The sequence below is a fragment of the Podarcis tiliguerta genome (assembly GCF_965153285.1).
Source record: "Podarcis tiliguerta genome assembly, chromosome: 14".
Taxonomy (NCBI): Eukaryota; Metazoa; Chordata; class Lepidosauria; order Squamata; family Lacertidae; genus Podarcis; species Podarcis tiliguerta.
The window spans coordinates 18,956,700-18,970,687 of NC_139547.1; the positions used below are offsets into that span (position 1 = coordinate 18,956,700).

At 46.9% G+C, this 13,988-nt stretch overlaps 1 protein-coding gene across 5 annotated transcripts in view; it reads right to left on the reverse strand.

Annotated features, from left to right (window-relative positions):
• The window catches only part of ACAN (aggrecan), an 85,586-nt gene that overhangs the window by 38,706 nt on the left and 32,892 nt on the right, over positions 1 to 13,988 (reverse strand). For 3 of the 5 annotated variants that reach the window (XR_014504562.1, XM_083411779.1, XM_083411776.1), the window contains exons 2-4: positions 3,667 to 3,743; positions 2,401 to 2,784; positions 1,045 to 1,219 (exon numbers count right to left, since the gene is read on the reverse strand). Coding sequence is in view for 4 of the 5 variants with exons in the window: in XM_083411779.1 (XP_083267905.1) it covers positions 1,045 to 1,219; positions 2,401 to 2,784; positions 3,667 to 3,736 (629 nt within the window). In the remaining variant the exon portion in view is untranslated. Of the gene's footprint in view, positions 1 to 1,044; positions 1,220 to 2,400; positions 2,785 to 3,666; positions 3,744 to 13,176; positions 13,592 to 13,988 lie in introns of those variants that run through there. The other 2 variants (XM_083411778.1, XM_083411777.1) reach the window with 2 other exon arrangements.

A 13,988-nucleotide genomic window follows, 5' to 3' on the forward strand; every position in this document is an offset into this window, starting at 1 on the left:
CAGGAAACTTTCGCGCAGGCAACGGGGGAGGAGACTGGGCGTCAAACAGCTTCTATGTTGGAAGTGGTTTAAGAAACGCCCACTGACGGATTCTGCCAGCGACTGAGGCAGCCATGGATCTTGAGGCTGTCCTGACAGAAAGGGTTCAACCATGCAACCTAGCCAGGAGTAAAGGCAACTTACGCACGAGCAAGCCCTAGAACCATTACAGTTGCAACCATTTCGCATAGGGAGTTGCTCCAGCCCCTCGATCATTTTGATTACTGTTTTCTGAACTTGTTACAGCTCTACAACTTCCTTGTGGAGGTGAGTATGGCCAGAAGTGTACACGGTATTCCAAGTGTGGTTACAACATAGAGTTGTGTAACGGCATTGTGATATTGGCTGTTTAATTTCCAGTCCCTAACATGGACTTCTCCATCTTCACAGCTGCCACACACTTGGTCAATATCTTCACTGAGTCATCCACTACAACCCCCAGGTCTTGTTCCTGGTCAGTCATCACCACTCCAAACCTCTTTAGCATCTATATGAAATTTGAGAGAGAAGGCCAATGTGCATCCCTTGATCTGATTGGGGGGGGGGGGGTGTTCCATTAACCTGGGAAATTGCAGGAGCAAAGTCATGAAAATTGGGGTGGCATTCCCACATGCAGTTCTTCCTTGCTGTTTTCAGGGGGGAATTATGAGGGAAAAGGAGCACGCATGTGCAGAAAAGATGGAAGAATAGCGACGTCCAGTGACGTTAGTTGTGATGTCCGCTGGTGTGAATGAAATCTGATATAACATGAGGGTATATGGGTCAAAAAGCTACAGTTCCATAACCCAACAGGTACTGCAGTACAAAAAGAGCAGGAAAATCAACAATATACCCAATGCCATGTTGCAGAATACAGCTGCAAGAAGCAAAACCCGGTGTGGAACAGCCCCTAGTCACATTGACCTCTGACCCTTTTCTGATTCCTTGTCCATGATAACCTGAATTTTCCCCAATGACCAATTTCTCCCCTGTGGTTTGTTCATATAATTCCCTGCCAGCACTCACCTGACTGTCTGATCAGCCAACCATCCAGCATCACACTGGTCAAAGCCATCGTCATAGGCAGCCTGAAGCTGTTCTGGAGTTGCAATGACAGCACTGTTCTGGATGCAGGCCTGCTTAGCCTTCTCAAAGTCCAAAGTGTACCGGGTGGAGATGGCTCTGTAATGGAACACGATGCCTGGAAAACACATTCACCAACATACACACATTCATCAGTAAATAACCCAAACCAGTTGAGTTTAAAATATAAGTGAGGCAGAGGGCAGCAACTTAGGATTTTCAGGAACTGGAGTGATACTGCAGAGAATCTAGAGTTGCCTGTGTGCTTGCTTCTGGGTCCCTGCAGGTCTGAAACACATAAACTTCCCCTTTGAGGCCCACGGGCCCTCCTTCAAACTGGAGAAAGTGTTGCGGGCACCGCACACAAACACACACGCTGCAACCAAGCACACACCGCAACTTATTCTCATTGGATACAACACAATGTTTCTTTCAAGTCAAATTTCAGGATGGGCAGGGGAAAGGTACCATGGTGGTGACCATGGTGGGTAAGTCCATTTGATCAGTCTATTTGCCCCCCCCACCTTTAACACCATTGATAGGTGAGCAGGATTGCTACCATGGCAAGCTCAGAATGCAGTTAAACGTTTTGCCCTATGTCTGTCAGGATGCTGTCAGCGGCTCCCGGCTGGTTGCCCAGGAATTATAGAGACAAGGAAAAGTTTCTTACAGCCTTTTTTAAATTTCTGCACCCGTCGTCTTTCCCACTTTCTCATTCCTCATTCTCATCATCTCCTCTACGGGTGCTGAGAAGTGTCCTCTGTCTTTGAGTTCTTTGCTCTCCTACTTTTAAGGCTCTCCGGGTTCTGGGGTATGGAGGGCCTGGAAAGCTTTCTAATGACAATGTTTCAGCCGGGTGTTGCTCTCCCATGATTTCCCAACTTCCCCCTTCATCAACCTCTGAGCTGCGACCTCCCTCAACCCCCTGTTGTAAATCTATCCTGTCTTCCTCTTCTTCCTCCCTGGTAAGGGTCAGGATGGGGAGGAGGTCTCCACCATTCCTCTTCTACCCAGTCTCCGACAATGTCATGGGCCTGTCAAAATCACCCCACTCTTGCAATTAGAAGCAAACTTCCATGGTTGCCAACTTCTCTTGCATCTAACAGCCGTTGGTGATGGTGGGCCGCGCCAAACTCACTGCCTCCTGGTAAGCTGCAGAAATGCCGGTAGTGGAAGGTGCGGTAAGCCCTGCTAGCTTGCCCTGGCAACCACTCCTTGTGTGAAGTGCATGGCCATCTGGAGAACCCAACTCAAAAAGGTCAGCCATAGCGGCAGCAACAGGAAAAGATGCAACCTTACCTTTTACCTTCACCTCTACGGTGTCCTGGCTATCCTCAATGCCATGTATCACCTCGCAGCGATAGATCCCGGTATCGTTGGAGCGAAGTGCCTTGATTTCCAGCGTGGCATCAGTGGGTATGGCTGGGTAATTGGGCAAAGAGACCACCTCCTGGTATGCAGTGTTGATTCTCACGTGCCCATCCATGGCCACCAGCAAGACAACCTCTTTGCCGCCCGAATGCTTGCTCCATTTGATCCGCGGAGTCAGAGGTGGGGTGAACGGAGACGTGGTGACGTGTTCCAATGTGTCAATGTAGTAACAAGGGATGGTCAGGGTGTTTCCCAGGGGAATGCGCAGGGGGGAGCGTAAAGGTATGCTCACACTCAGTGTGGCACCATGATCTGCTGATTCCAAGAAGATGAGGAGGTGAGAGAGGCAGAAATCAGCAGCATTCATCCATTGCTAGGCATGGTGGCTATCGGTGGCATGTGGTGAAATCTTTCATAGGGGCATCATTAGGCCTAGAGGCACCAGCTTACAAAGGCGATGCGGCCCCCGACATCATGTGTGCGACATCACAATGTCCTGATGTTGCACGCATGAACATCGCACCTCCCTAAGCCGGGCGGGGATTGCTCGCCTCCCGTGGGGACTTAGGAAGGCAGCTGCACATCAGCCAGCCATATAGTTGGCGGGGTGCAGCTTCCATCCTAAGCCTCTGTGGGGATCGCTCTCCTCCAGGCGATGCTTGGGAAGGTAGCTGCATGTCCTCCAGCCATATGGCTGACGGGGCGCAGCTGGCAGACATGCAGGAGGGAAAGGGGAGGCCACTGGCAAAGCTGCGCAGCTCCCCCACTCACTGGGGTACCCTTGAGAGGCCGGCGCCCTGGCGCAACGCGCCAGTAAACCCAATGGGAAAGATGGCTCTGGCGCCTCCCTCTCTAAGCCAGGTAGAAGCTTCCCAGGCTTTGGGAAGGAGGTGCTAGGCTTTAATATTCTAATCTACTGGGAACATGTAAGGGACTAGCCTAGTGCCCCATGTCCATAGACCTCACACCACTGGTAGCTAGATTCTGCCTCCATGTTTGGAAGCAGTAATGCTTCTGAATCCTAGGGGAAGGGAGAGTGCTCTTGTTCTTGGGTCCTGTTTGTGGGTTTGCCACATGCAACTGGCTGGCCGCTGTGAGAACAGGATACTGTTCACAGGAAGGGGCTTGAGGCCTAACACTATCCACACACAAAACTTCATATATTTTAAGGATGGCTCTGGAGGTCTCACATACCTAAAACGTCCACAGCGACAGCTGCAGTGATGATCCGCAAACACACAAAGGCTAGTAGAAAAGTGGTCATTGTTTTCCTGAAAGAAGCACAAAGACAAAAGAGCTGTGTTAGAGAGAAATGGACAGCACCATCTTTTGTGGAACGAGGGTGACAAGAAGTGAGAGTGCCTCCTGTATTTGCGAGAGGTGTGGAGCAAGCGTCAGTTCAACTAGGGGCGATCTTCTGGAAATGACAATGGGGGAGAAGAACCTTCCCTGTCTGATATACTATTAATTAGTAATGTTAATTAGGTTGTATCCAGTGTTGTTGTTGTTTCTACCTTTCCTCCAAGGAGCTCAAGGCGGCAAACTTGGTTCACCCCCTCTCCATTTTATTCCTACGTAACCCTGTGTAGCAGGTCAGGCTGAGAGACAGTGACTGGGTCCAAGGCCACCCATTGTACTTTATGGCTGAGTGAGGATGAACCCTGATTTGCAAGGTCCTACACTGAAATGCTAACCGCTATACCATGCTGGCCTACTCAGAGTAATCCCATTGAAATGAATAACTAAGGTTCATTAATTTCAGTGGCTGTACTCCAACTAGAACTTAGCTGGATACAATCTATCATGATGATGTAAAAAAACATCCTGGAACCAATTCTGGTGAAGGTGCAGCATATAGAAAGACATAACAAACTGGAGAGAAAGTGGTGGCCAACACATGAAAATAGTGGATGATATTCAGAGAAGATTCAGCAAAGTGGCCTTCTTTTTCTAGGCACCTGGTTGGCTACTGTGCAAACAGGATTGGCCTTGGGCCTGAGCCAACAGGCTCTTATTCTGTTCCTATGCTCTTAGTGCCGATCACTTTCATTGGATGATCCGCCTAGTATTATGAGACAAGGAGAAAAATTGTGAGTCCATTCTCTCTATACTAATCGAAAAACAAACCAAAACACTCCTCTATTGTGGCCTCTTAGTCATCTATTTTTCTGCATCTGAGCACCATAAGGACATAAGAAAAATCCTGCAGGACCAAACCAAAAGCCCATCAATTCCTGCACTGTGTTTTGTGCAGTGCCTCTAGGATGACTGCAAGCAGACTGTGAGTGCAATAGACTCCCCCCTCTTGTATTCCCAAGCAACTGGCGTTCATATTATCATTCTTTCTGGAATCCTTCTAAGCAAGCAGCCATCATCACCCCTTGCAAAATTGGGTGCTGGTAGTCAGGAATGCAGACCATTTTCTACACAACATGACACACTGCTCTCTCTCTTTCCTCTATTCAGGTAGGCAAGATGCATTATCAGAGTTAAAAAACATATTCTAGACGGGAAAACCACTTAAGGAGGGTGGAAAGCAGGGCTGGAGAAGGGTGTGGTCTGATAAGAGGGGGTGTGGCTGGGGAAGAGGGTGTCCTGGGAATAGTCCCAAGGGCCACACTGAAAGGTGTGGAGGGCCACATTTGGCTCCTGAGTCTGAGGTGCCCCGCCTCTTACTGTAAGTAAATAAATATGGCATAAAAATGGACATTGGTTTATCAAACTTGGACCAAGTGCCAATCAGTTTCATTTTGTGACCCCTCTACCACACCATGGGCCAGAACATAGATCTGATGCTTGGGGAGTCCCGCCCAAACAGGGCTCTAACATAACGGAGGAAATGTGGAGGAGCTCTGGTTCATTTGGGTCCCGTGATTTGGTGCACACTTCTGTGAACAAATCCCCGATTGTTTTCACAAGATGCCTTCCTAGAACTGAGAGTTTTTCTGTTCAAAATCCAGCTTGCTTCAGGAAATGGGAGGGGAAAGTTTTTAGGCAGGGGAGGAACTCGTTTTACATCTCTCCCCCCCTTCTTAAATAAGGCAAACGCTGGAACCCAAATACAGAAATAAATATACTTCTGTGACTTTTTGTGTGTGTGTTTTCTCAGCTGTAGCAAAAATAAGAAATTTATTCCATTCTGACCGGCTTCCAAACCACCCCAAGACTGAAACTCCTTTATACATTTAGCTACTTGGGACGATGCTCTTCTCCTCTCCTGTCCTTATTATTTTTTGTTTTAATTGCCACAATTCCTTGGTCATCAAATTAACTGAAACAAAATAACATGCTCTTCAACATTTCTCCACTGAAAACAGGGACGTCCCATTCCATAATGATAATTTTACTATTCATTTTACTGGGTTGCCCCAGCCACTCTAGGCAGCTTCCAACATATATAAAAACATCATAAAACATTAAACATTAAAAAAAACCCCTTCTTATACAGGATTGCCTTCAGACAGCTCGGGCGTCAGATAACTCCTTACCCTCCAATGAAATAGGGACATCCTTAGGAAAAGTGGGACATCCCGGGATCAAATCAGGAACTGGGACGGCTTCTCTAAATCAGGGATGTCCCTGGAAAATAGGGATACCTGGAGGGTCTGAAATAAGGATATGTTTGGACCAGCCTGTTTCCCAAGTTATATTCTAAGAAGGAGGAGCTGGCAGAATTATTTATGTCAGCCCCATTAGGCAGAGGTATGTGTGCATTGGAGGGCAAAACCAGGTTATTAGCTGAACGCACGGATGCACTGAAGGTGTCTGAGTTTTATACAAACGAATGCAAAGGGATTTCCGTCTAAGTAAATGTGCACCTTACACTGGAAAGAACAGCCAGATTTTGGAAAATCTGAAAGCCTCATAAAGAGAACAGGTCTTCACTGGGTGCACCTCGTGTCTGCTGTAATGGAGCTAGCATTTCACTCTTGAAAGAAAACATAGCTTAGAGCTGTCATCTTCAAGCACCCAGGACCCAGCCTATAAATCGATTTTCTGAATAGGCCTATCTTTCTCCATTTCTCTCTGGATCATCAATTGCCCAAAGAGGACAGGACAGGAGGACTTTGTGAGCCAAAGCACATTGTGTGCGTGTGTGTCTAATTCGTTCACTTTTGTTTCGAACCAAAAGCAGCCAGCAGTGCCTTAATACAGCGTCACACTTCTGATCCACATTGTTCCTTGTGCTGGTTTCCTGCTAGAAAAATCACCCCCACCAGAGCTACTGTTTGCCCCCAAAGGTGCAGTAAACTGCGATTACTTTCAGTAAGCTGCAATTAATGTTAACAAGCTGTTTAGGTCTATTACCCAGCTGTTTTTGTGCAAAGGATCCCTTGTCCTCATTTCCACCCAGTCATTCGCCTTCTCCCCTTCTCTCTCTCTCTCTCTCTCTCTCTCTCTCTCTCTTTCTTTCTTTCTTTCTTTCTTTCTTTCTTTCTTTCTTTCTAACACAACAGTCCTGGCATCACCATGTGATATGCTTTGGCATCTACCAGGACCCCATTACTCCAGAAGGGCTCTTGGGCAGCCAAGCACATTTCCAGGACCTCCTTTAATTTTTTCCTGGCACTAAGTCTGGTAGCTTCCTATCATGAGGCAGAGTGAGGCAGCTGCTTCAGGCGGCAAATTCTGAGGGGGGGGGGAGTGGCTAGAAAGTTGTGCCATGTGGTCTGCCCTGCAGCCCCTAAGCTAGCTTGCCACCATAACAGCTGGCACACCAATGAGGTGACATGAGGCAAACCAGCTTGGATGGTATGTGCCTACCTCTCCACTGGAGCATGTGCCTGGATCTGCATGGGGAAGCATTGGTGGCATGTCTTGCCTCAGGTGCCCAAAAGTCTTGGGCTGGCCCTGGCTACCATGTTAATTCCTCTAGCACCTGTGATGTGGTGCTGCTTTGAGACAGTACTGGAACTTAAATGGCAGCTGCCTGGAGCCAATCAGCAGTGGGTGGTGCCCTTTGGGACCGGTAGGGCAGAAGGCAGGGAGACCAACAGCAGGTGGTGCAAGAGCCAATGACAGGCAGAGTCAACCCATTCTCCTCTGTCTTGTGTTCTCCAATGGCGGCACTAAGGTAAAGAGGAGGAAGCTGATAGGCTGTGCTCTCCCCTGGCTGCTTGTAAGTAAGAAGGCAGGCAGGTGAGGACTGGCTGAGGGTAGCTGGGGGTTTGTGGGGCAGTGCCCCATTTGTCTTAATGGAGCAGCCTCTACTGCAACCAGATTAGCAACACCAACACCACCAGCAGGTAACTGTGTCAATGGGTGAAGGAAGCAGCTGCCTCTGAGGCAACTATACAAATGGAGCCAAAAGCTGGAAGCTGGTCCTAAAAGCTAGAGAGCACAGTAGGAAGAAGATGGTGGTTATTTATGTATGCTACTACTGCGGCCCATGTTTTGTTAGCCCTCAAATGGAAAACGAGCGAGGTCCCAACTAAAGAAGAATGTCAGCTGAAGTTGACAGAATATGCACAGCTTGCGGACTTAACATATAGAATAAGGGAACAAGAAGAACATACGTTTAGAGAAGATTGGAAAATATTTATTGGATATATGGTGTACGCTGGCAGCATTAAGATAAATTCAGCAGTGTAAACAAGCTTTGATAGATGCAATAATGGAATGCTGACTTGTATAATTTCTGTAAAATATGCAGGGATTTATGATATGCAAAATGAACCATGGAAAGAGAAGGAGGGGAGTGATTGATATCTTAAGGATGTAAAAATGAGTATCTTAAATTGGAAAACAGAAAATATAATGAAATATATATACGAAAGAAAAGATGGTAGTGTGATTCAGCAAAGGTCAGCTTGCAACCCACTGGCTGGAAACATTACAGTTTCCGGCCATCGAGGCAGAACTTAGCCACTATGGCTGCTAGCCACTGATAGTCTCATCCTCCATGACTTCTTTTTAAGCCATCTGATTTGGTGGCTATCACTGCCTTTTGTGGCAGAAATTTCTATAGCTTAACTATGCACTGCTTTCTTTTATTGGTTGTGAATTTTCCAACATTCAGCTTCATTGATAGTCAATGAGCAGGTGTGCCAACTCAAGGGGGTGGGGTTGTCTTCCGAACTCTCAATAATTGTTTGAAGGGGGCTCAGCCCTCCCAATATTGAGGGGCCCCAGTGCAACGTCGCAGAAGGATGCACCGGCCTGGGGAGCCTTCAGAGATGTTTGCGACATTGTGTGAAGTGCGCAGGACGTGAATCATCATCATCATCATCATCATCATTTATTATTTGTTCCCCGCCCATCTGGCTGGGCCTCCCCAGCCACTCTGGGTGGCTTCCAACAAAGATTAGAAAGACATTAAAATGTCACACATTAAAAACTTGCCTGAACAGGGCTGCCTTCAGATGTCTTCTAAATGTCAGGTAGTTGTTTATCTCTTTGACATCTGATGGGAGGGCATTCCACATATGCATGATGCCTCCCCCCATCTTAGGGGCAACACAGTGTCACTGTGCATGAGTGCTAGTGTTATGAGAGAGGGTAGTGCGTTTGGGCCACACTAACCTCCCCACGCTGACCTCCTGCTCTCCCTTTGGTAGGCAAAATTGACCCAGCTGCCAGGACGTTGGTCCAGTAGCTCCACCTCCCCTTGTGAGACACTTCTCTTTTGGAAGAGACCAAATTGCAGCCAGGCAGGAGGCACATTTGCTACTGGCCTCATTTGCAGTGGCAGCAAAAAAGAAAAAGAAAAACACCTTTGCGTTCTTGTCACTCTTAATGGTGAGCCTCACACTTGAGAAACTGTTGGCAGAATTTCTCCTCTCTCTAGAGCCGTGGTTCCCAACGTGGGGCACACGCCCCACAGGGGGGCAATTTGATTTTTAAGGGGGGCAATTCGAGAATGAGTTATTAGCAATTGTTAATGGCCTTTTAGGCTTCCTCCATGTGAATAGGAGCCCACTTTTTGAATAATAAGAATTACAGTGGTACCTCGGGTTACATACACTTCAGGTTACAGATGCTTCAGGTTACAGACTCCGATAACCCAGAAATATTACCTCAGGTTAAGAACTTTGTTTCAGGATAAGAACAGAAATCGCTCGCTAGTGGCCCGGCGGCAGCAGCAGGAGGCCCCATTAGCTAAAGTGGTGCTTCAGGTTAAGAACAGTTTCAGGTTAAGAACAGACCTCCAGAACAAATTAAGTTCTTAACCCGAGGTACCACTGTACCATCAGGATTTTAGAGATGCTTAGGTGGGGCATGGCCCAAAAAAGTTGGGAACCACTGCTCTAGAGAGATTCAACGAAATGGTTCACCCTTTCTAATTTCTCAGACTACGAATAGAGTGAAGAGAGTTTTGAGAGGCCATTTGCACACAGTGCTAGTCTCAACAAGAACCTGATCAACTGCTGTGGTGGAAACTCCTCAGACCCAGACATTTTGCTTGGAACAGCTTTCCCTTTTGGGCACATGGAAAAAGAAAATATATCCTCTTGGCACTCGCCATACAAGAGGGTCTGCTTTTTCTCTCGCTGAGAGCCATGTTTATACAGCAGGATGCAGTGGTCAAGCTTTTCCTGGACTGTACCATTTCAGGTTGCAGGTATGTGTGTGGGCAGATCCACGCCACACATTTAAAGCACATGACTTCCCCCAGTGAATCCTGGGAACCGTAGTTTAAGGGTACTGAGAACTGAAAGCCATGTGCTTCCAATGTGCAATGGGTGTGCTTTAAATGTTTGGAGTGGGGCTTCCCTGTGTGTAGGTCACATAGGTACTCCTGCCTGTACGGGCCAGTCTTGACAGTCTTGACAGGCTCTAGGGTTGTGCGCCCATCTCACTCAAGAGGCCGGGGGCCAGCACTGTCCGGAGACACTTCCGGGGCACGTGGCCAGCGTGACATCGCTGCTCTGGCGAGCCAGAGCCGCACACGGAAACGCTGTTTACCTTCCCGCTAGTAAGGGGTCCCTATTTATCTACTTGCACCCAGAGGTGCTTTCGAACTGCTAGGTTGGCAGGTGCTGGGACCGAACAACGGGAGCGCACCCCGCTGCGGGGATTCGAACTGCCAACCTTTTGATCGGCAAGCCCTAGGCGCTGAGGCTTTTACCCACAGCACCACCCGCATCCCTGTGGGTCACATATCTGTGTGCAAAAACCCTTGCCCTCAGAAAACTAGCATATAAAAGAGAGAATTCCCCTGCATGGCTCATACAATTTTATGAGCGCTGAGAGTTGTTAGGAGATCTCCTGGTCCCTTCAGAGACCTACCATTTCTCAGAGTTCCCTGGGAAGAGGGATTAATTGTTAAGCCACTCTGATAAATATAGCTCTGTGAGGGTAGTAGGGGGTATCCTCTCAGCAGCCTTAACAAACTATACTTCCCATGATTCTTTGTGGGAAGCCATACCTGTTTAAAGTGGTATGATACTGCTTTAAATATACAGTGCAGATGTGGTCTAATGTAAGCTCAAGGTTTTATGACTGGAAGGCCCCATGTTTGTTTGTTTTTCCTTAAAAGGCAGATGTGGAGAACCTTGACCATGATTGGTCCTGTGGCATGGAAGCAAAAAGATAGATCCTAACAGAAGGCAAACATTCAAAACAGGGTCCCTGCAGATGCATTTTAATAATAATAATAATAATAATAATAATAATTTTTATTTATACCCCGCCCTCCCCAGCCAAGGCCGGGCTCAGGGCGGCTAACAAGCAATAATAAAAACAAGTTGAATGATTACAACTTAAAAACAAAATTAAAATACAACATTAAAATATTGAAACATTAAAATATTAAAATATATTTAAAAAGAAAAGAAAACAAGTCCACCGCATGCCAACTATACAGCTTATTTTTTTTTTTTGCGTCTGGCAAGGGTAGCAAAAGGAAAGCTTGTGTTGGTTTGCAAACAATTCACACACTCACACCCAGGAATGGCTCCTGTGCCTTTAACCAGTGATGAGGAAACTGTGGTCCTCCAGCTGTTGCTTGGCATGGCCCATAGTCAGGGATGATGGGAGTTGTGGTCCAACAACACTGGAAGTCCCCCATCCCATCCCTGCTTTAATGGGCACAACAGGCAGAAATTCAGTAGGTGAAGTTTTATCGCCACCACAGGTGCAGCGATAGGAAAAGTTTCCACCTGCTCAATTTCTCCTTGCAGAGCAACTGTTGACAATTCTTGAGTGCTGTCCAATATGAAAATGAGATTAGAAAGGGGAAGCCTAGCTTTGGTATGTTCCTCCTTTCTCCTCAGTGCCCCCTGTGCCCAGTTATTCCAGAGAGAATACACCACAGTAATAACATCATTAATAGCTTAGCTTTTATACACTACTTGAGAGCAGAGATGGGGAACTGCTGCCCTCCAGATGGACTACAACTCCCATCAGCCTTGACTGGTGGCTCTGCTGGCTGATGGGTGTTGAGTCCAACAACATCTGGAAGATGACAGGCCCTACACCCCTGCTTCAGAGGGATCAGAGCACTTCAGACACATTGCGGCAGTCCTCACTATGACCCTGTGAAGTGAGTACAGATGTGAGTTATATTATAGTGCAGATGAGGAGTGGAGGCTGATTGTATTTGTGCCTTACCTAAGGCTACATAGTAAGTTCACGGCAGAGACCCAAGATTCAAAAGAGAGGCTTCCCAAGTTGGAGTGCAAGACTCTTCCAATGCAAGCTGACACCTGCCTACTCAGAAGTAAGTCCTGATGAGTTTCATAGGACTTGCTCCCAGGCAGTGCTCCCCCCCCCCGGGGGGGTATGCAGAGGTACGCATACCCCTAAACATTTTGTGAATCTAAGTTTGGCCTCATTGAGGGGCAGTATTTCAATATGAGTAGGAAAATGAGAGTACCCCTAAATTTTTTTTTTAGAAAACAAAGCACTGTTCCCAGGTAAATGAGTAAAAGTACTGCAGGCTCAGCTACTGTGTTATGCTAGCTTCAACAAGACCTTTATCTCAACAGGGAGATTTCCTCAAGTGACTGAAGGAGTTTGCTTACACTATTAAAGCAATTAGTACTCCGAGGAGCTCTTGTTCTGCTATAAACAATGTCAAGGAGATAGGTTTTTAGCCCAGGGGGGTTTCTCTTTCTACTATAATATTCATGACAGCCAACATCTCTCTCTCTCTCTCTCCCCTCTCTGTCTCTGACAACACACACACATTTTAAATACCCCAATGTCCATCAAAAGTTCTCTCACACAAGAGACCATGTTTCCTTAAATAATAGTAGGCTGGAGTGCAGCTGCTGAAAACTCAAGGATCTTTCCCCTCCTTTAAACATCTCCATGAGTGTGCCATTCAGTTTAAAAAAAACAAATAAACAAATAAGAAAGAAAGCAATGTTGCATGGCCTGTTGCCTTAAAACCAGCCCGAGAAATTATTTCCCCATCAAGTGGATACCAGCCGGGCTTGCTGTTAAGGTAGAATTTGGGGGCAAGAGGTCCAAGGCCCTGTTCAGGAGAATGAGATCAGCAGGGCTGGTTTACCACATTTTGAAGTAAACAAACCAATACAAATTTCTGGAGGCAAAACATCCATAAGATCCATAAACTCAGAGTCTAAAACTATCTAACTGGTGGGTTTCTAAGGTGACCCAACAAGGTGAATTAGCACAGTAAGGGTTAACCCTAACCCTATCTTCATTATTTGCTTCCTTCCTCCTCCTGTTTCTGACTCCAGGTTTATTATGCCATTCCCAGAAATGTACAAAACCAAAGGGCAGCGGGTTGGTTACCTCGAACTAGAAGTCAGCAGGTTTGAATCTCCATTAAGTCTCCAGGGCTAGCTGCTTCAGACTAGAGGTTAGCAGGGTCCTTCAAGAAAAGAGGAGAGAGAAGGTAGGTTCCTTTCAAGGCAGCAAGTAAGCAGGGCAAGCTGGACGCATGGTTCTATGGAAGCATCTGCCTTAGCTTTCCTAGGTTGCCGGAAAAAGGAATGTACGCAGATGCCGAAAGACAAAACACAACGTTCTGTGTTATTGAAGGCCATTATGGTGCTCAGCGGTAAGACGCGAGACCAAGCAGAGTTAACCGGTGCTGTGGGTGACATAGCTGGCAGCCAACACATCCCTCTAGGCTTGACGCAGGAGAGGAAATAAGCTTTTTGCTTCATCTGCTTCATCTGTGTGCATGTCATAATGATGCTCTTCCACCAACCAAGAAACAATATCATGGCACTGGAAGAAGGTAATGCTTGTCTCCTGTGGTAAAGGGCAGCTTTGTGATGGGGTGGTTTGGTACGTAGATTCTGGAAAAGTAGCCCCTATGGCCTGATCTTTATTCCCACCCCATCTTCTACACAGCAGCTGCTCTTTAATACATAGACAAAAACAAACCCAGACACTCGAAATGTGATTGTGGCTTTTCACATATCATCGCTTACGCAGCATCACCAAAACGGAGGAAGATTGTAATTTGGATTGTAGCACCAGGGTGTTCTGTTGTGTGTCGGCTCCTGAGAGGGCCCCGAGTGGCATGAAATTTACAGCTGCTAATGTGTATGTCTAGGTGCAAATTTAGAAATAATTTTCAGTAATTTACACAGAGA